The following is a 23,463-nucleotide window of genomic DNA, read 5'->3' as shown; positions in this document are numbered from 1 at the left end:
TAACATTATGCCATCAAGCCCAAGTGCTTTATCATTTTTAAGTTGTTTATTTCAGAACGTGAAGCAAAAGAGAGTTAAGTTTTACTCCAGAAATATCAGGTGGTATTTTTGTGGTTTAGTGGTGTTTACAATGGTGATGGACAGGTTGACAGACGAGATCAGACAGGAGTCCCTGTGGACTATGATGTTTGCAGATGACATTGGGATCTGTAGTGTGAGTAGGGAACAGGTGGAAAAGACCCTGGAGAGGTGGAGATATGCTCTAGAGAGAAGAGGAATGAAGGTCAGCAGGACTAAGACAGAATATATGTGTGTGAATGAGAGGTAGGACAGAGGAATGGTGAGGATGCAGGGAGTAGAGGAGGCGAAGATGAATGAGTTTAGGTACTTGGGATCAACAGTTCAGAGTAATGGTGAGTGTGGAAAAGAGGTGAAGAAGAGAGTACAGGCAGGATGGAGTGGGTGGAGAAGAGTGTCAGGAGTGATTTGTGACAGACGAGTACCAGTAAGAGTGAAAGGGAAGGTCTACAAGAGGGTAGTGAGACCAGCTATGTTATACGGGTTGGAGACAGTGGCATTGACAAAAGGCAGGAGTCAGAGCTTGACGTGGCAGAGCTGAAGATGTTAAGATTTGCAATGAGTGTGACGAGGATGGACAGGGTTAGGAATAAGTATATTAGAGGGCCAGCCCAGGTTGGAAGGTTTGGAGACAAAGCCAGAGAGGCAAGATTACATTGGTTTGGACATGTGCTGAGGAGGGATGCAGAGTATATTGGGAAAAAGATGCTAAGGATGAAGCTGCCAGGTAACAGGAAAAGAGGAAAGCCTAAGATAAGGTTTATGGACATGGTGAGAGAGGACATGCAGGTGGTTGGTGTGATAGAGCAAGATTCAGAGGACAGGAAGAAATGGAAACAGTTGATCTGCTGTGGCGACCCCTAATGGGAGCAGCTGGAAGAAGAAGAAGTGGTGTTTGGTTACATATGAATTTTTTCAAGAATTTTACCAAAAGTTGGTAGGATAGAGATGGAGCAGAAATGACTGCAAGCAGAAGGTTTGGTCTCTTTTGGTATTGGTCTGACAAAAGATGACTTCCAAACATCTAGCACAGTATTAGTGGTGGGGTAACGGTTGTAACTCTGTAGGAATGGTGATCAAATTTCTGCAGTGGGACAGGAACCAGGGTAAATATTCTCAGGTCCAGAGGGTGAGTCCATACAAATTTATTCAAGTAAGGTTAAAAGTTGCTTAGGGGTAAGTTTTGAAAAGTAATAAGTAGGAATGAATTCAATGGGGTTTGGCTGTCTATGTAATGTGACTGCATTTTTGGCAGGTATGTGGGAAGGCTTGAGAATTCTCTGGGGAAATCAGAAGGTATAAGATAATTAGATGGATAGGTTAGGCATGCTAGACTGGATAATGAATTTGGAGAGGATCTTCCTGTTAGCTTGATTTCCTGCTAGAGATGTTTAGGTAAATGAGGAAGAGAGTTGTGTTCAGATTTAGGTGTTTGATTTTGAGTCTACAGATGTTCATGAAATGTAATCTTAGATTATTTTTGTTCCCTTCCTGAGTTCCTGTTTTCTGACATGTCATGCAACTTGTCTTATGAATGTTTTTTTAAGTAATATTAATTTAATGATATGTGAATAAAACATGAGCAATATGAACTGTTTGTCTCAGTCTTTGCTGTCTTATTTGCTATAGGGCATTCTATGTATAGATTTTTATATAGATAAATATCTGTAATAAGTAACTTATACTGTTCTTACTTGAGGACAAATTATGGGTGAAAAGTGACATTGAATTAATTCAGCTACCTGATCAGAAATTGGAATAAATACATTGCCCTATGATGTTTAAGAATAGAAATACTATTTGTTGTGGCTCTCTGTTACTGCTTGGACAGAGCTGCAGGAGTACTTTTAGGACTGTAACAGTATAGTCTGCCTGAAGCAAGGCCAAATCTGTATTTCAGTGATAGTTAAGTGAGCCACAAACAATCCAGGTCATGTATAATCAGAACAAAGGGAAGAAATGAAGTCTCTTCAACAAGCTACTGGATGGCAGATTACTTCTAGTGTGATATATAAAATGCTGTTCCAGATGAAGATGGGTATATGAATCTAAGACTCACACAAAGGGAAGAACTTGTACTCTGTAGAAGATCCAGTTATGAAACATGAAACTGAGTCTCATAATAGGAAGTTTGACCAAGATTCAGCGCAGTTCAAAACTAGAACAAAATACCCATTGCTGTAAACTTATAGTGTCTTATTTTGCCTTGTTGTTAATTTGCCTTAAGTAAATCACTTTATTAGCAGTAAATAGCTATCTTGCTGTTTAAATTGCAGGGATAGAATTGCATTTAATACACATTTTGGTATAGTTTTAAATTACAAGGACTGAGTTTATTCACCTAGTGCAGGAAGTATTAGCTCGATATATCCATGTTGAGACACACATAAAGGGCTCTGATTGTAGTCATTTATTGGCCAAAGGGCTTATTAGTCATTATTCTGTGTTTTTAGTACCTGTATAAATTTGGCACATTTGTGTGGATTGTGGTCCAGTTCCACAGAGCTCAACAATGCTCGGTGTGCTTGTTTGAGTTTTAGAAGAAATTTCCTTACATCTAGTGCCATCTAGGCAGAAATTCTAAAAATGAATGCTCAAGCATGTGAAACTAAGCCATTAATACACAGTCAGCAAAAAAAAAAAAGTGAAAAATGGCTATGGTTCCATCCAGGCAGAGCTAAGTACTTCTTCAAAAGCAATGCACTTGTTTTGAATTTATTTAATGAAATTCTGTTCATTCATTGAATTATTTACTGCCTTTTAGTGCCTTATTTCACCTTGCTGTTGGTTTTCCTTCCTTAAATTGGCTTATTAGCAGTAACTAGCTAGCTGTTTAAATTAGTGGGATAGCTTTGCACTTAGTACACTTTTTTGTCTGTTTTTGCTGTAAGACCACTGAGTTTATTCCCCTAGTAGCAGTAAGTGGTAGATGGGTCTATCGGAGTTGGGAAGCACACAGCTCTGAGTATAGTTGCTTATTGGCCAGATGGCTTATTAGTCATCATGCTGTGTTTTCGTCCCTGTACAAATTCAGAGCATTTGTGCAGAGATGCTCATCATGCAGCAGCAACGGTTAGCAGTGCGCTGCATAGTAGCAGACAGCTAGAAGGCAACATTATCCTCTACAACTACTGCTGAAACTGTACCCAGTAAGTCTCTGAGTGTAGAGAAACTACTTTGTGTGTTGAGAAGCACAGAGCAACAAGTTTGCTCATTAAGGAGCAGTTCCCCTTAAATGTTCTATTACATTGTCGGGTCTCGTCTCTAGTCCCCAAACACCCTTAGTTGTTCTCTTTTAACCTCTCAAGCACCACACTAATTCAGCTCACCTAATAAAGTACCTGCTATTATGGATATACAACTTTCCAATTTCCCTGCAGCCAGTTTGGTGGATGTGGGCATCTTGAGACAAAGCAGCAATTCACCAATGACCACTTAATCGCTAAAGAACCAGAGTATGCAAGAGATGTAAATACAAGTCATTAAAGAAACAGAGTATGCAAGAGATGTAAATATACAATTTCAGTGGAGGAAAAGCTCTCAAGTACAAGCAAACAGAATAAAAATCAGAAAATCAGGTTGTCAGAAGTACACACACTACACCCACCACATATAGAATGTACCTCACACATAACTCAACTTATATTTTTCCCAGACACTCTATCTGCAAAAAATATCCATAGCAAACAAAAAAAAAAAAACTCAACAAAAGCAACACTTTACACTATACATTCAGCCACACCCTTTGGAGCCTCAACTAAAAAGCCCATAAGGCAAGTCAAGCCACTACCCAGGACTCTAGTTATACGGGACTCCAATGAGCAACATACCAATCATCACGTGGGATACTCAATATGTGGGATCAATACTCATCACGTGGCAAAAAGACAAAATAATGGTCAGTTGCTTACTGGGAGCCGAGACCGACTAACTTACGCCTGTGCTGACGTCACTGCACCACAGGTACCAGTATGACCCAGTCATAGACGAACTAACTTATGCCTGTGCTGACATCACTGCACCACAGGTACCAGTATGACCCAGTCATAGACCAACTAACTTACGCCTGTGCTGACGTCACTGCACCACAGGTACCAGTATGACCCAGTCATAGACCAACTAACTTATGCCTGTGCTGACGTCACTGCACCACAGGTACCAGTATGACCCAGTCATAGACCAACTAACTTACGCCTGTGCTGACGTCACTGCACCACAGGTACCAGTATGACTCAGTCATAGTTGATGTAGGTATAAATGACCTGAGATATACCTTCCTAGATTATATAAAGTGAGACATTAGCAGGCTTTCAGCATATGTGTCATAGGCTGGTATGTGCCTGGCAGTGAGCAATAGTCTACCTTCACTAAGGATGATGTCACAATATGAACAAAAGATGTCTGACTTCAATAATTGGCTTCGTTTCTGATGTCATTATGAGAGGATGCAATATTTGTCAGCATGGGAGGATATGGTTAACAAACCACACTGCTTTGCCAAGGATGTTCAGCAACTATCCCTTCTAGGCTTTTGAATATTGGCTAAAACTTTATTCTCCCCATACAGCCTTTTTTAAGCAATGCCAAACTGACAAATCTTACAATATAGCAAAATCAACCCATGGGAATCTAAAGGAGCTTCTTCTCATTACCAGGAGCTGAATTGGTGAAGGTGGATGAGTTTAAGTATTTGGGATCAACAGTTCAGAGTAGTGGTGAGTGTGGAAGAGAGGTGAAGAAGAGAGTACAGGCAGGGTGGAATGGGTGGAGAAGAGTGTCAGGAGTGATTTGTGACAGACGGGTACTAGTAAGAGTGAAAGGGATGGTCTACAAGAGGGTAGTGAGACCAGCTATTTTATATGGGTTGGAGATGGTGGCATTGACAAAAAGGCAAGAGTCACAGCTGGACATGGGTGGCAGAGTTAAAGATGTTAAGATTTGCACTGGGTGTGACGAGGATGGACAGGATTAGGAATCAGTATGTTAGAGGGTCAGCTCAGGTTGGACAGTTTGGAGAGAAAGCCAGAGAAGCCAGATTGCGTTGGTTTGGACATGCGCTGAGGAGGGATGCTGGGTATATTGGGAAAAGGATGCTAAGGATGGAGCTGCCAGGTAAGAGGAAAAGAGGAAGGCCTACGATAAGGTTTATGGATGTGGTGAGAGAGGACATGCAGGTGGTTGGTGTGACAGAGCCAGATGCAGAGGACAGGAAGAAATGGAAATCGATGATAGACGAAGACCAGAAGTTTAAACAAGAAGCTCCACTCCCTTCAAACTCTCCTCACCCTGGAGAATGCCTTTGACCACCGTGTGTCTAAAGTAGTAAGAAAGTCATTCTGTGCAGACAGCAAGATATGGATTAAACCACAGAGAGTAACCCAGCAGTGCAAGGTTTCAGTACCTTCCATACAATTAGACCAACAGCTGCATAGACACGGACTAAAGGTGGAGGTGTCTTGATCTACATCAATAATAAGCAAACCTCTAGGTTGTTAAACAGTACAACATGCTAGAATTTGTCCATGTAAAAATTACCACAAAGTCCCAAACCATATCCTAGCAAGGTAAAGGTCACCCTCTATGTCCCAGGAAACCAATAGCTCATACTTAGGCCTACTGGAAACACTCATCATTAAATCAAGTACCCTTCTCACTAGGGATTTTAATTACCCTTGCATAGCCTGTGAATCCTACACAGCCCCATATTTGCTGGTATAAGGATTCCTAGACTTTGTAACCACAAACACCACTAGATCAGATAGTGTATATGCCTACTAGAGGTACAGACATATTGGATGTGGTACTCACAAATATGGGAGAATGCTGCACCCTCAGTGTCATATCCTCCCTGGTAAGGTCAGATCACAAACAGGTCTCTTTTAAAATAAAAATCAGTTCTGCATCTTCAGTAAACCCGATAACAGTTATTAACTATTCCAAGGCAAACTACCTTTTATTAAGCGATAACCACACAAAATTGCAAGCTCCTCCAAACCCAGTTAACACAGTAGCTGTGTGGAATTGTTCCCAGAAACTCTGTACAATCATGTCAATGGTAACATAGAGGATACGATGCTGTACCTACCAGAAGTAAGTCCAAAACAAACTCTAAAGACAAACCACTCTGGTAGAATTAAAAATTAAACAGGTTGTACAAAAACAACGTTGTAGCTAAAATTAGGAATAGTAACACTCAAAAAGAGAAACATTCACTTTTCAAACTAAATATAAAACCAAGAGGGCTAATTATGTCCAAGAAAGGCAATTCTGAGGTAAGAATAGCTTTCTAGTTCAAGGACAACCATAAGGCATTGTTTAGTTATGTCAGAAACCTCAAAGGCATCCCAAAACAGAATGCAGAACTTGTTGTAAAAGAAGCCCCATTCACAGAGTCAGCAGATATAGTGAATTTACTTTATGAAAAATTCATCTTCAACTTTACCCCACTCATCCAAAGCCAACTCCCAAGAAATCCCTCAAACATAATCCCTCCAACTAGCAGGTCTGAGCTGCACTCTCTAAGGCCAAGAAGACAGCTTTGATAGGCCTTGATAATGTCAGAGGATGCCTTCTGAATAGCCTGAAATGTGACCAATCAGGGCCACTGGACTCACTATTAGGTTCATACATGTGTACAAAACTAACAACCTCTGAGGTCTTTTTAAGCCTACTCATGCATCCCAAATATCTGACAAGTCATTGTACCCTTGGTAAATCTGTGTGGGTGCTTGAGAGAGGAATGATTTACAAGCAGTTGCCTGGGAAATGAACCATTTACAGGTTGCCTGTGTCAATTACAGACAGAAGTGCCAAATCAGGGATACAGTTCCTGTTCCCCATCCAATTGCCCAAGTTACACTTGAATTGGATTAGGGAGGAACTCTGCTTCACATGGATGGGGAGCCTGCTCCAGAGACAGAGTAGTCTCTGGGATACATATCTGTCTCTCCAGCAGGTCCTATTCATATAACAGGCAAGGTTCAAGTCTTTAGAATGGGTAATTCTGGTGCAGTTTCTTTTGTGGATATGCAGGAGGTCCATCAGAATGGGGTCTGATAATGCCCTGTATGCCAGGTATAGAGCCCCCCTCAAAAGCCTGTAGGAGACAGAATACAGGGATAGGGCCTTGAGGCAGTCTGCATAAGACATGTTACTTACGCCCTGTATTTTTTAATGAGAAACCTCTGTGGACATTCCAGTTGTTGGAAGTGCCTGGTTAGGTAGACACCAAAGGGGGCATTGTACTCAGTGATAGGTCTGATGAATGCAGAATACAGCAGAACAATGACCTCCTTGGACCTAGATGCTATACCTTTGTTTATAAGCTGCACAGAATAAAATGATTTCCTCACTACTATATTCCTGTGGTGATCAAAGGCTATATTGTCTATGTGTGGCCCCAAGTCCTTGACTACAGGGTCATCTCTTAGGGGTGTGTTGTCAATATGACAATTGTCAGAGATGGATGACTTCCTGAAGGATACTGTTATGCATTTCCTGGCATTTAGTTGTAGTCCATGGCTCTGATACCAGTTATTTGTCTGTGTCAGACCATCTTGGAGAACATTAATGTTGTTGGCGGGGTGGGTCTATGACTGCTCCTAATTCAACTATAGGTTCATAAGTTCATAGGTAGGTACTAGGCTATCAGCCCTGGGGCCTATACAAGCCCAGCCAAAAAGGTACCCTGGCTTTTGCCACCCAAGAAAATTATTTTCCTGTGCCACTGTCAAGCAGAGCTACAGAGGTGATCCCCAGGGTGAATTTCCTATTTCCCATCCTATCATCAAGATTTTTCTTGAAGAGTGCTAATGAGGAGCTTTGTTTGATATAGATAGGTAGTTTATTCCAGAGTATGGGAAGTCTCTGGGACAGGAATCTATCCCTCCGGCATGTTTTGTTTATTGTGGTGACAAGGTTTAGGTCCCTAGAGTGTGTAGCTCGGAGGGATTGTGATTTCTTTAAGTGGAGCATGTCCAACAGCCCTGGGTTTGACATAGCTTTGTATGTTAGGCAGAGATCACCTCTGAGTAGGCGATATGCGACAGAGTAAAGCTGGAGTTTTTTGAGACGGTCTGTGTAGGGCATCTGTTTGAGGCCGATAATCCTCTTTGTGACGTATTTCTGCGGCCTTTCCAGTTGTTGTAGATGTCTTGTGAGGTACATACCAAAAGGGGCGATGTACTCTATAATGGGTCTAATGAGTGATGAGTACTGGGGAACAATGACCTCAGTTTTTCTGGATGACAAACCTTTTGTGATGAGGTGTGCCACATAGAAGGATTGCCTGACTACTGTGGCGATGTGATTATCAGAGGAGAGACTACTGTCCACCTGTGTCCCAAGGTCTCTTATCACACTTTCGGTGTTAAGTATACTACCACCTATGTTGTAGTTCATTGGTACAGAGTTTTTACCAAAGGGGATGACAATGCACTTTTCAGCACTGAGTTGAGGCCATGGCTTTGACACCAGGCATCTGTCTCAGTGAGGCCCTTTTGTAGGATGTCCACATCATTAGGAGTTTCGATTATGGCTCCTAGTTTGCAGTCATCTGCGAACTTCGTTAGCCAAAGACCTTCTGTGTTAGCCTGTACTTCAGAGAAGTAGATACCAAACAGGAGAGGACCCAAGATTGAACCCTGTGGTACTCCACTTGTCACTGGTCTGAAGTCGGATTTGGAGTCTGCTACTTTCACAGTGTGGGTTCTGTCAGTGAGCCAGTTGGCAACCCATCTTGTGACATAGTGATTTATACCTAGTTTAGTGAGTTTATCTATAATTCCAGAGTTGGGGATGGTGTTGAAAGCCTTGGCAAGATCTAGATAGGCTGTGTGAACCACCTTACCCTTGTCTATGGCTTTGGTGACTGCTTCAAAGACGTCTATCAGGTTTAGGAGACATGATCTGCCTTTTACAAACCTGAACTGGGTGGGATCCAGAGTTTGGAGATTACCAATGTCTTCGTTTATAAGTTCCATGATTATACGTTCCATGGCCTTGCAGACCAGGCTTGTCAGGCTAATGGGGCGGTAGTTCCTGGGGTCCGTAGTGGCTTCCTCCTTGTGGAGTGGGATAACCATTGCTGTGTGCCATTCAGCAGGCACAAAGCCTGAGGTGAGGCTATGATTGAACATGGTACTTAGGTGGGGGTGCCAGTTCGTTCTGTAGTTCATGTAGAACGCAGCCTGGGATGTTGTCTGGTCCCATGGATGCTGTGTTCTTGGCTTTGGAGAGTGTGGTTTGCACCTGTGCAGCCGTGATTACACGAACTTTGCATTTTTCCGGTATAGAGATGGGCTCTTTAGGGGGTGAGAGGGGGGTTAAGTTAGCACTGAACCTATCTGCCAGGATGTTGGCAATATCAGTTGGATCTGTATATTTAGTGCCATTGTGCTGCAACTCAGAGCAGATCTGAGTGTTGCCATTCAGATTCTTGACATAGCTATAGAATGCTTTGTGGCTGTGTTTAGAATCAGTGGCATTTTGTTTTTGTAACTAGCTTTGGAGGATTTTATCAGGGATCGCAGCTTCTTACTGAGGCTGACCAGGGAGCCCCTCCACTCATGGGATTTTACTCTCTTTTGTGAGAGTTTATTTCTTCTGTTGTACAGTTTGTTTATGGCAGGGGACCACCAGATTGGCTTCCTTTTTTTTGGGGATAACATCTTGGTTCTGTTTGGGATAGCACGATCCATGCACTCATGTAAGTGCTTATAAAGTGCAATTGTGTAGGATTCAGTAGTCATAACTGTATTGTCCATCTGTATGGGTGTCATGAAGTTCACCACTTCTGTCTTAAGAAGCATGAAGTTGGCTTTGGAGAAATTTTTTACCGTGGTTCCCTTAATGGGGGGTGAAGGCAGGATGTGGATATCTAGGGTAATTAGCTTATGGTCAGATTGGACCAATGAGGCGTCGACTTCAGGTGTGGAACACCGGTCACTCATATTGGTAATGACTAGATCTCGGATATTGTTGCCCCTGGTGGGGGTGTGGGTAAGTTGATCCAGGGCGTTGGAGTTTATGAATTCCAGAAAGCGTTGAGCAAAGGAGTTGGTACATGAGTAGTTTTCCCAGTTAATGGTGGGGTAGTTGAAATCACCCATTATTAGGGTGTTTGGTTGAACCTTAATATTTTCCAGTACATCAAGAAAAGAAGAGTGGGAATCCTGGGGCATGGTGGGAGATCTATAGCAAGCTACAATTTGGATTGCAGTTTTGCCCAGAGTTAGTTGCACTTGGATAAGCTCGGCTGCATTATGCTGAGCAACTAGTCTGGAGGTGTGGATATATTTAATGAATATGGACACACCTCTGCCTTTGGTGTTCCGGTCCAGGTTACATGGCCGAAAAGTGTGGTATGAGTTATAGCCTGGTAGTGTAGGGGTGCTCTCTGGAGCCTTGAACTAGGTCTCATTCACTGCACAGATATCGATGTTCTCCATTTTAAGGAGTGCCTCGAGTGAGTGCATTTTGAGATTTAGACTTCTAGCATTGAGTAGCATCACCCTTAGTTTTTGCTTGCCTGTTCTTGTTATGGTGGTGAATTTGTCATTTGAACCTTGTCTAAAAAAGGCACTATAGGAGTGGCAAGAACCTTAGCCAGTATCCGGAATCCCAGGGGTGACAGGTGCAGGCCATCTCTGGCAAAGCATCGTTGTCTGTCGATCATGTCATCCCAGGCAGACAGATACTGGATCCCTTTAGAATGGCACCAGAAGCTTAGCCAATTTTTGAAGTCAATCATTTTGTCCTTGTACTGCGGCATCATTCTGGGTGATGGCAGAATGCTACTCAGGGCTAGGGTCATACCTGCCCGGGCTACAAGATCGGAGAGCTCTTCCATGTCTCTTTTCATGTAGTCCAGGGAGGTACGTCTCAGGTCATTCACACCAACATGGACAATGACAGAGTCATATTTGTACTTGTTGTGGAGTGACCTGAGTTCATGGGTTATGTGGCAGATCCTGGCACCCGACAGGCAGCTGACGGTAACCTTCTCCTTGTTTAGCCTGGTGAGTGGGACATCAGTGTGCCTGACTATAGAGTCGCCTATGACTAGTGTGTTGGGTACGTTGTTTTGCCTTATTGGCTGTGGTTGAGTGGCACACTGTGTCTGTGGGCTATGTGTCATTTGGGTTGTGTTGGGGGGTGGAGGTTGCTTGCATTTCTATAGCCTACAAACAGGCTCTGTGCCAAATAAATACAGGACCGCAATCTCTGCAGAAGGTGAACCATCAAGAAATACTGGGAACTACCGACCAATTAGTCTGATAAGTCTTATATGCAAAGCTATGGAAAGAATTATAATGGAAATACTTAACTGATACAGGAAACCTGAGACACTGGACTCCTCCCAGTTTGGTTTTGTCATAGGCAGGTTGTGCCTATAAAACCTAGTGGACGTCTTTGAGAAGATCATCAAGACAATGGACAAGGACAAAATGTTGCATACTGCCTACCCTGACCTGGCTAAGACATTTAATACAATACCCACTCTGGCATTGTAAACAAATTCATGAAATTAGGTATAAACCCCTATGCAACATGCTGGATAGCCATCTGGCTCACAGATAGGACCCAGGAAGTCAGAATAAGAGAGACCACCTCCACAAAGAGGGTAGTCATTAGTGAAGTTTCTCATGGCTCTGTGCTCGGTTTGTTCCTCTTTAACATCTACTTCTTGGAAGTCAAGGCTAACATCAAGTGCCTCTGGATGACCAAGTCTGCAAACAATTGTAAACTAAGAGCAGTCATAGAATTCCCCAAATGATACTAACATCTTACAGAAAGATCTAAGATAAACAAATGACTGTTGACAAAACCATGACTTAAAACACAATGCCAAGAATACATAATAATATCTTCTGGGAAGTTGGCCACTTTGAGAAGCTACATCATTAATAAAACACCCAAAAATAGACCCAGTAATCAGGGATTTGGGAAAGCATGTAGATAGTACCTTCGCCTTTGACCATCATTTGTCTAAGGTAATAAGAAAGCCATTCTATATTGCTCAACTTATAAGTAAGGGCATGGCATCTAGTTATAGGGAGGTTATATTGCCACTGCATTTGGCCTTCATCAGATCCATCACTGAGTACAATGCCCCATTTGTTATGTACCTGACCAAGCACATGCAGCAACAGGGCATAAATGCAATGTCATAAGCAAATTGCCTCAAAGCCCTATCTCTATTTAATTTCCTACTGACTGTTGAGAGCTTGTAATCTATGCCTGACACAAAAAGCATCCTTATGTCCTGCTCAGATGGGCCTTTTACATATCTGCAGAATGATCAGTATTAGAACTACTAGCTCTAAGGTGCTAAACATTGCTTATGACATAACTAGGACATGTTGGAGGTTCAGGTACATATCTCACAGAATTTTGATTCTCTGGAATAGACATCCCATCCATGTGAATCAAATGTTCTCCTGAGGTCTGGCATCTATGTATCTGATGGACAGAGGAAACCATTAAATCATGCCCTAGCTAAGATACACCCTTTAACCTCTAAGGCACAATAACTTGTGGGATACAGTTTGGTTGTTTGGCTCAGCTTATAAAGGCCCTAATGGTCGTTAACCTAGTATATATCAATGAATCTATGAACATGTAAACTAAAAGCAGGATATGTAATGTTTCTGACAAAGTCACAGACCCTATGAACTTTTAGAACTAGAGGGTAAGAAAATGATACCTAGCACAACAGTTTCAAACTTTTGAGGAAAAGATAGGCCACTACATCAAGGTAAGAGGAAGATGCTGTACAAGAAAAAAAAAAAGTAGCATTACTGGTTATTCCTAGTTTAAAGTGTGACAGAGTGTAATGGATATTTAACATTACTGGTTATTCCTAGTTTAAAGTGTGACAGAGTGTAATGGATATTTAACATTACTGGTTATTCCTAGTTTAAACTGTGACAGAGTCTGATGGATATTTAATTATTTAATTATTTAATTGGACTGCTACTGAAAATACTGACTTGCCAGGAAATGCTTCAGGTTTCCTTTTCTCATAAGCTCCATCACAATGTACATGGGTGATCCTTTGGTACAGATGCCGTACAGCTGGATAATTTTTGGATGCCGCAGATTCTTTAAGGCTATTACCTCCTTTATTAAGTCTTCATGAATTGTATAGTCTGTGGACAAAGAGAAAACAGTGAGGAGAAACTAAAACCAAAGCAGAAATCCACTTGATACCCCTTGCAGCTAAGTATTAGTGATCCCCAGTACATTTTCTATTTCACTGCTAAGTACTAATACTCCACATTGCATTTACTATTTCATTAAATATTAATGCTCCACAGTACATTCATGATTTCAGTGTTAAGTACTAACACTGCATTGCTAAGTATTAATGTGCCACAGTACAGTTACTATTTCTCTAATTAATACTCCTTTGTACATTTACCATTTCACTGTTAACTGTTACAATTAAGCGTGCTACACACAAACAGTTTAAGTAAACACCGTTCTTGTTACTTGTGCATGTCTCATCCTATAAGCATGTCATTAATTACTGCATTCATAAATTACTCTTGTTTGCTTTTTATTTTTTACTTACTTGGAGCTTTCAACTCTATCCTCCTGCTGAAATGGGGATATGCCCAGTTTGACTATTCCAGTTAACAAGCAATCTAAAGTGAAACAATCTCCCATAAACTTTGTAATGAAGAGTTTTGTAATATACCAGTATGATAAGTTGCAAATAGTATATTATATCGTATATATTTGTTTATATCATGTGTCCATGCAGTTCCTTTGCTTAGCATCACTGTTCTAGGACATATGTGTGAACAAGATGCAAACTTAGTTTTGAATATTTTCCAATATTTATCTATTTTATTCATCTGTTTCCTAACCCTGCCTGTTTTTTTCAGACTGTCCTATATTACTAAGAACACACTATGACCAAATAACATGAAAACAACAGACCCCTTGCTACCTCCTCAAGACTACAAGTGTAACACACTCATTTGCTGTCAAAACCAGCATTATATCCATAGATTCTGTGACTTTCTGTTTTATAATGTTTTCCATTTTCTATCTCAAAACAGCAATGGAAGAATACCATAGAGAGAAAGAAGGCTATAATACTCACAAATATCTGTGTCTCCATGATTGTGTATAACTGTAACCACCTGTGGGTGATAGATGACACTATAACAACCAAGACTGCTACCTTCCCTAAATTGTACTATTCTGTAATATCTTAAAACCTGTGGCAGCCTGACATGATGCCCATTTCTAGTTATTAGCATTAATCACCTCCTCATTACCCCCAGTTCCCCCCCAAGAAATATCCTCTGCCCCTCTACTGCCAGTTATCACCTAAGAACAGGTTGTCATTGTACTCTCTAAAGCTAAAAATATGGCTTTAACGGGGCCTGGTTATATACCAGGCGGCCTCTTAAACACTTAAAGCAGGACTTATCAGGCCCAATAGGATTCCTATTTAACCACAGCCTCCGGACTGGCTTTTGTCCTGACAGAGTGGATGACAACAGCAGTCATACCTCTGCATAAAGGGGGACCATCTACTGACCCAGGAAATTACAGCCCCATAAGTTTGGCTAGTCTTATATGTAAGGCCATGGAAGGAATAATCATGGATTTGATAAATAATTAATTACATAGGAAACTTCCAAACACCAGACCTGACCCAACTTGGCTTTGTCAAGGGCAGGTCATACTTACTGAATCTGGTGGATTTCTTTGAGAAAGCCACTAAGGCCATGGACGAGGGTAAAACAGTACATACTGCCTACATCAACCTGACCAAGGCATTTGACACAATATTCCACTCAGGTATAAATAAACTCACAAAACTGGACATAAATCCATATGTCACCAGATGGATAGCCAATTGTCTCATGGGCTGTACACACATGGTTAAAGTGGATGAATACAGATTCAGCAAGAGGCCAAGTACTACTGGTGTTCCACAGGGGTCAGTGCTAAGACCACTTCTGTTCAGAATATATTTCTCTATGTCAAGGCTAATGTGGAAGGTCTCTGGATGATAAAGTTTCCAACAACTGCAAACTGGGGGGAATTACTGAATCCCCCAGTGATGTAGACCTCCTTCAGGAGGGTCTAGATTAGACAAATGATTGGCACCTGAACCATGGCTTAAAACTCAATGCAGAAAAAAAAGGCATATCATACCCTTTGGGAAGTCTAATCCCTTTACAAATTACAATATCAATATCGCACCCCTAAGAGTAGACTCAGAAGTGAGAGATCTAAGTACACAGATAGATAGTAGCCTGAACTTTGACTACCATGTGTCCACAGTGGTGAGAAAGTCTTTCTATGTGACACAACTTATAAGTGATGGTATGACATCCAGATCCAAGGAAATAATACTCCTGCTGTACTCAGCCCTTATTAGACCAATAATTGAGTACAGTGCCCCATTTGGCATGCATTTGCAGCAGTTGGAGTGACCTCAGAGCTTTTTCACAAAGAAAATACAGGGTGTAAACAACATGTCCTGTGTGGCTAGGCTAAAAGCCCTGTCCATTTACTTTGTCTCCTACTGACAACTAAGGGGTAACTTATGCCTGACTTACAAGGTACTCAAAAATACAGCATTATTGGAGCTGGTAAACATCTGCAAGTCAAACAGCATGAGCAACACATGACTGGGGGATCTAAACTTAGTCAGTGACTCAAACAAAACAGGCTGGAGACAGATATGTGTCTCAGTGATTGCCCCTTCTTTGGAATAGACTTCCTATTCATGTTAAGTAGAGCTCTTCCTTGGCCCTCTTTAAATGCAATTTGAATTAATGGATGGGGAATCTGAAATTCACACCTGTGATAGTGCCTATGTCTCTTATGGGCTGGGTCAATCTCTAAAATACTCAAGATGCAGACACAAACCCATGCCATCCTCTTGCCCCTAGGGGCCATATATTGCATAAAATTGGGTTATATTGGCTACATCCACCAAAAAAGTTGAAGGCACTCTGGAAGGCCAACACCCACTCTTTGAAGTTGTAATTATTTTATTTAACAAACATCCAAAAAAAAAAAATGATTAAGAGCACATAGACGCTTAACGTGTCACTGCATTTTCGTCTTAATACAGACTTCCTCAGATGCAAGCATACCTTTACCACAATCTTTCATTTATACTAGAGACACTCAAGAACCACCAATAAAAGTAGTAGCCTTATTATTCAATAAAAACTCCTATCACCTCCAAAAAATAAATAACCTTTTTTAAAAAAACATACCTTTTCATATCTAACTAATGTGAAATAAATATTAAATACTAAATATTAAATATTCATAACATGATGGTTTTGTTGTTTGTTTGTCTTTTTGGCTTTTCTCGGTTAGGGGTCGCCACAGCAGAACTCTGGTCTGCTAATGATTGGCAGTAAATTTTTATGGTGCCGAGTTGCCAGCCTGACGCCCAACCTTCAGCGAAGGCACACCCATTCACGCATGTCTTTCGGAGGCCACTTGACCATGGGGAGGACATGCAGACTCCACACAGAAGGCACTCTAGCCATGAATCAAACAGGAGAACCTCTTGCTGTAAGGCAACAATGCTACCGCTGTACCACCGCGGCTCTATTCACAACATGATGGTAATAAATAATTATTTTAAAATGTTCTTACATAAAAACATGTTTATCCATCCCTTAACATAATAAAACTAATTTTTTCCCTTTTTCATTACCTATGTTGTCTTAGAACTCCATCTAGTGGTCATCTAAAAACATTTTCTTATAATCCAGCAGCTCTAAATGTCAAGATTGAGCCCAGGGAAACTATTTAATTTAATCCATGGAATTTGTTGGCTTCTAATATAATCTGCAAGTAAAACTGCCTGTATTCTCATTTTGTCTCCCATGTCCCTCCTCTTGAATAAATGGGTACTGTTTCTAACTCAAAAAAAGTAAAACCAGCTCCTTCACAAAACTTTATATTGTTTATATAAGGTGTTGATATTCTTGTTCCTAATATCATATCTGTGCTCATATATTCTTTTCTGAAATGTTCTTTCCATTTTTCCTATATAAAACGCATTACATTTATCACATAACACAATATAAATCACCCCACTAGTATTACAATTGGCATAACTTCTACTTTTTACATATTTTTCTCTCCCTGTTATATATATATATATGTTTTCCCTATTTTTCAAATATGGACACTGAGGGCAAGACCCACTACTTTTCCTTGTTTATTAGGTACTTTTTTATACCTTTGGTTCTCTAATATATTTTTAATATTAAGGCTCTTTCTATATATACATTTCAGGGGCTTTTCAAAAACAATCTCTAAATCTGAAATGTTGGCAAATCTAGCCCATTCTTTTTCTATAATCTTCCTAATAAACCCTGTATTACCATCATAATTTGTTACAAATGCCCCTTCACATACATCCTCCTCCATGCTTATGTCTCTGTCTTGTTGAACAGAAGGCATATCATCCTTACCTAACAGTGATGCAAACCTAGTTTCTCTACCTTTCACAATTTCTTCTTTTACTTCTTCTAATAAATTCTCTGGGTAGCCCTTGCCCTAAACATCTTCTTCTTTCGGCTTTTCCCGGTTAGGGGTCACCAGAGCAGATCACATGTCCTCTCATGATTGGCAGTGGAGTTTTACGGTGTCGAGTTGCCAACCTGGCACCCAACCTTCCACAGAAGACACACACACACACACACACACACACACACACACACACACACACACACACACACACACACACATACACACTCACGCCTAGGGCCAATTTAGCATGTCCAATCCACCTACAGCATGTCTTTGGGATGTGAGAGGAAGCCGGAGCACCCGGAGGAAACCCAAGCGACCACAGGGAGGACATGGAGACTCCGCACAAAAGGCAACCCAGCCGAGGATCGAACCAGAGAACCTCTTGCTGTGAGGAGACAACACTAACCGCTGCACCACCGTGGCCACCCAGCCCTTGCCCTAAACATATCCTTCAAAAACTGACATTCTAACATACGATGTTCATTGTTAGAAGGAGTTCTACTTCCTCTTACAAACTAATCCCAAAACTGACATTCTAACATACGATGTTCATTGTTAGAAGGAGTTCTACTTCCTCTTACAAACTAATCCCAAAACTGACATTCTAACATACGATGTTCATTATTAGAAGGAGTTCTACTTCCTCTTACAAACTAATCCCAAAACTGACATTCTAACATACGATGTTCATTGTTAGAAGGAGTTCTACTTCCTCTTACAAACTAATCCCAAAACTGACATTCTAACATACGATGTTCATTGTTAGAAGGAGTTCTACTTCCTCTTACAAACTAATCCCAAAACTGACATTCTAACATACGATGTTCATTGTTAGAAGGAGTTCTACTTCCTCTTACAAACTAATCCCAAAACTGACATTCTAACATACGATGTTCATTGTTAGAAGGAGTTCTACTTCCTCTTACAAACTAATCCCAAAACTGACATTCTAACATACGATGTTCATTGTTAGAAGGAGTTCTACTTCCTCTTACAAACTAATCCCAAAACTGACATTCTAACATACGATGTTCATTGTTAGAAGGAGTTCTACTTCCTCTTACAAACTAATCCCAAAACTGACATTCTAACATACGATGTTCATTGTTAGAAGGAGTTCTACTTCCTCTTACAAACTAATCCCAAAACTGACATTCTAACATACGATGTTCATTGTTAGAAGGAGTTCTACTTCCTCTTACAAACTAATCCCAAAACTGACATTCTAACATACGATGTTCATTGTTAGAAGGAGTTCTACTTCCTCTTACAAACTAATCCCAAAACTGACATTCTAACATACGATGTTCATTGTTAGAAGGAGTTCTACTTCCTCTTACAAACTAATCCCAAAACTGACATTCTAACATACGATGTTCATTGTTAGAAGGAGTTCTACTTCCTCTTACAAACTAATCCCAAAACTGACATTCTAACATACGATGTTCATTGTTAGAAGGAGTTCTACTTCCTCTTACAAACTAATCCCAAAACTGACATTCTAACATATGATGTTCATTGTTAGAAGGAGTTCTACTTCCTCTTACAAACTAATCCCAAAACTGACATTCTAACATACGATGTTCATTGTTAGAAGGAGTTCTACTTCCTCTTACAAACTAATCCCAAAACTGACATTCTAACATACGATGTTCATTGTTAGAAGGAGTTCTACTTCCTCTTACAAACTAATCCCAAAACTGACATTCTAACATACGATGTTCATTGTTAGAAGGAGTTCTACTTCCTCTTACAAACTAATCCCAAAACTGACATTCTAACATACGATGTTCATTGTTAGAAGGAGTTCTACTTCCTCTTACAAACTAATCCCAAAACTGACATTCTAACATACGATGTTCATTGTTAGAAGGAGTTCTACTTCCTCTTACAAACTAATCCCAAAACTGACATTCTAACATACGATGTTCATTGTTAGAAGGAGTTCTACTTCCTCTTACAAACTAATCCCAAAACTGACATTCTAACATACGATGTTCATTGTTAGAAGGAGTTCTACTTCCTCTTACAAACTAATCCCAAAACTGACATTCTAACATACGATGTTCATTGTTAGAAGGAGTTCTACTTCCTCTTACAAACTAATCCCAAAACTGACATTCTAACATACGATGTTCATTGTTAGAAGGAGTTCTACTTCCTCTTACAAACTAATCCCAAAACTGACATTCTAACATACGATGTTCATTGTTAGAAGGAGTTCTACTTCCTCTTACAAACTAATCCCAAAACTGACATTCTAACATACGATGTTCATTGTTAGAAGGAGTTCTACTTCCTCTTACAAACTAATCCCAAAACTGACATTCTAACATACGATGTTCATTGTTAGAAGGAGTTCTACTTCCTCTTACAAACTAATCCCAAAACTGACATTCTAACATACGATGTTCATTGTTAGAAGGAGTTCTACTTCCTCTTACAAACTAATCCCAAAACTGACATTCTAACATACGATGTTCATTGTTAGAAGGAGTTCTACTTCCTCTTACAAACTAATCCCAAAACTGACATTCTAACATACGATGTTCATTGTTAGAAGGAGTTCTACTTCCTCTTACAAACTAATCCCAAAACTGACATTCTAACATACGATGTTCATTATTAGAAGGAGTTCTACTTCCTCTTACAAACTAATCCCAAAACTGACATTCTAACATACGATGTTCATTGTTAGAAGGAGTTCTACTTCCTCTTACAAACTAATCCCAAAACTGACATTCTAACATACGATGTTCATTGTTAGAAGGAGTTCTACTTCCTCTTACAAACTAATCCCAAAACTGACATTCTAACATACGATGTTCATTGTTAGAAGGAGTTCTACTTCCTCTTACAAACTAATCCCAAAACTGACATTCTAACATACGATGTTCATTGTTAGAAGGAGTTCTACTTCCTCTTACAAACTAATCCCAAAACTGACATTCTAACATACGATGTTCATTGTTAGAAGGAGTTCTACTTCCTCTTACAAACTAATCCCAAAACTGACATTCTAACATACGATGTTCATTGTTAGAAGGAGTTCTACTTCCTCTTACAAACTAATCCCAAAACTGACATTCTAACATACGATGTTCATTGTTAGAAGGAGTTCTACTTCCTCTTACAAGCTAATCCCAAAACTGACATTCTAACATACGATGTTCATTGTTAGAAGGAGTTCTACTTCCTCTTACAAACTAATCCCAAAACTGACATTCTAACATACGATGTTCATTGTTAGAAGGAGTTCTACTTCCTCTTACAAACTAATCCCAAAACTGACATTCTAACATACGATGTTCATTGTTAGAAGGAGTTCTACTTCCTCTTACAAACTAATCCCAAAACTGACATTCTAACATACGATGTTCATTATTAGAAGGAGTTCTACTTCCTCTTACAAACTAATCCCAAAACTGACATTCTAACATACGATGTTCATTGTTAGAAGGAGTTCTACTTCCTCTTACAAACTAATCCCAAAACTGACATTCTAACATACGATGTTCATTGTTAGAAGGAGTTCTACTTCCTCTTACAAACTAATCCCAAAACTGACATTCTAACATACGATGTTCATTGTTAGAAGGAGTTCTACTTCCTCTTACAAACTAATCCCAAAACTGACATTCTAACATACAATGTTCATTGTTAGAAGGAGTTCTACTTCCTCTTACAAACTAATCCCAAAACTGACATTCTAACATACGATGTTCATTATTAGAAGGAGTTCTACTTCCTCTTACAAACTAATCCCAAAACTGACATTCTAACATACGATGTTCATTGTTAGAAGGAGTTCTACTTCCTCTTACAAACTAATCCCAAAACTGACATTCTAACATACGATGTTCATTGTTAGAAGGAGTTCTACTTCCTCTTACAAACTAATCCCAAAACAGACATTCTAACATACGATGTTCATTGTTAGAAGGAGTTCTACTTCCTCTTACAAACTAATCCCAAAACTGACATTCTAACATACGATGTTCATTGTTAGAAGGAGTTCTACTTCCTCTTACAAACTAATCCCAAAACTGACATTCTATCATACAATTTTCATTATTAGAAGGAGTTCTACTTCCTCTTACAAACTAATCCCAAAACTGACATTCTAACATACAATGTTCATTGTTAGAAGGAGTTCTACTTCCTCTTACAAACTAATCCCAAAACTGACATTCTAACATACGATGTTCATTATTAGAAGGAGTTCTACTTCCTCTTACAAACTAATCCCAAAACTGACATTCTAACATACGATGTTCATTGTTAGAAGGAGTTCTACTTCCTCTTACAAACTAATCCTTTACTGACATTCTAACATACGATGTTCATTGTTAGAAGGAGTTCTACTTCCTCTTACAAACTAATCCCAAAACTGACATTCTAACATACAATGTTCATTGTTAGAAGGAGTTCTACTTCCTCTTACAAACTAATCCCAAAACTGACATTCTAACATACGATGTTCATTGTTAGAAGGAGTTCTACTTCCTCTTACAAACTAATCCCAAAACTGACATTCTAACATACGATGTTCATTGTTGGAAGGAGTTCTACTTCCTCTTACAAACTAATCCCAAAACTGACATTCTAACATACGATGTTCATTGTTAGAAGGAGTTCTACTTCCTCTTACAAACTAATCCCAAAACTGACATTCTAACATACGATGTTCATTGTTAGAAGGAGTTCTACTTCCTCTTACAAACTAATCCCAAAACTGACATTCTAACATACGATGTTCATTGTTAGAAGGAGTTCTACTTCCTCTTACAAACTAATCCCAAAACTGACATTCTAACATACGATGTTCATTGTTAGAAGGAGTTCTACTTCCTCTTACAAACTAATCCTTTACTGACATTCTAACATACGATGTTCATTATTAGAAGGAGTTCTACTTCCTCTTACAAACTAATCCTTTACTGACCCTCTTTTTTGGTAAGAGGGGTGCGCACTTGTAAAATGAAGGTATGAACTGGAAAGTTTCCTTTCTAAAAACAGCAGATTTAAACCTGCCATTGAATTTTTGAATAGTAAGGTCAAAATAATTCATTTGATCATATTTAATGTCATAAGTAAACCTCAAAAAAGCAATAGTACTAGAAATGTAATTAAAAAAATCTATAAATTTCTCTTCAGATTCTATCTAAAATAAGCATATATTATCCAAATAATGCCTATATAAACTCCAACATCCTGCATATTCTGAATTGAATATGTACTTTTGTTCTCAATTAGAAAGAATGATGTTGGCATAGTTTGGTGCACATCTTGCCCCCATTGCTACTCCCCTAAGCTGTTGGAAGAATTCCCACTCAAAATAAATAAAATTGTTTTTTTGACATTAGTTCCATCAAAGTCAGACAGGTATGAAACTCATTGTTAATTCACCATATTTTGGCATAGCTTCCTCAAACCATTCCATTTCTTCGTCAAGAGGTATAGAAGCAAATAAAGCTATATTGTCAATAATAATAAAAATTGTTTTATCATTATATAATTTAAATTTAACATACCTGAATAAATTCCAGGAATCTTATAATGTGCCTTTACCTGCCATTGAACGTTTTTTAAATTTCCCATCCAGGAATCTAGCTAGGGGAGCCATTTCAGTACCTTCTGCAGACAGTATAGGTCTAAGAGAAGGGTCTGATGTAGTTGTATGTACTTTTGGGATGCCAAATATAGCGGGAACTCTTGGTTAGTCATCATACAAAAACTTGTATAAATCAAAATCAATAAGTCCCTCAAACAAAAGATCATTTAAAGTTAAAAAAAAGTATTTTATTTGCTATATTAATTTCATTAATTGACACTCTTACATATTTCATA

The 23,463-nt window shown here is 39.5% G+C and overlaps 1 protein-coding gene across 1 annotated transcript in view; it reads right to left on the bottom strand.

Annotated features, from left to right (window-relative positions):
• Positions 1-23,463, bottom strand: part of LOC122817180 (tyrosine-protein kinase Srms-like) — a 711,881-nt gene that overhangs the window by 140,873 nt on the left and 547,545 nt on the right. The window contains exon 5 of the mRNA XM_044090394.1: positions 13,071-13,229. Coding sequence (XP_043946329.1) covers positions 13,071-13,229 — 159 coding nt within the window. The remainder of the gene's footprint in view (positions 1-13,070; positions 13,230-23,463) is intronic.

Source organism: Protopterus annectens, chromosome 12.part0 (assembly GCF_019279795.1).
Source record: "Protopterus annectens isolate FY-2018-M chromosome 12.part0, PAN1.0, whole genome shotgun sequence".
In the NCBI taxonomy this organism is placed as follows: domain Eukaryota; kingdom Metazoa; phylum Chordata; order Ceratodontiformes; family Protopteridae; genus Protopterus; species Protopterus annectens.
This window is presented reverse-complemented; position numbering and strand designations above follow the sequence as displayed.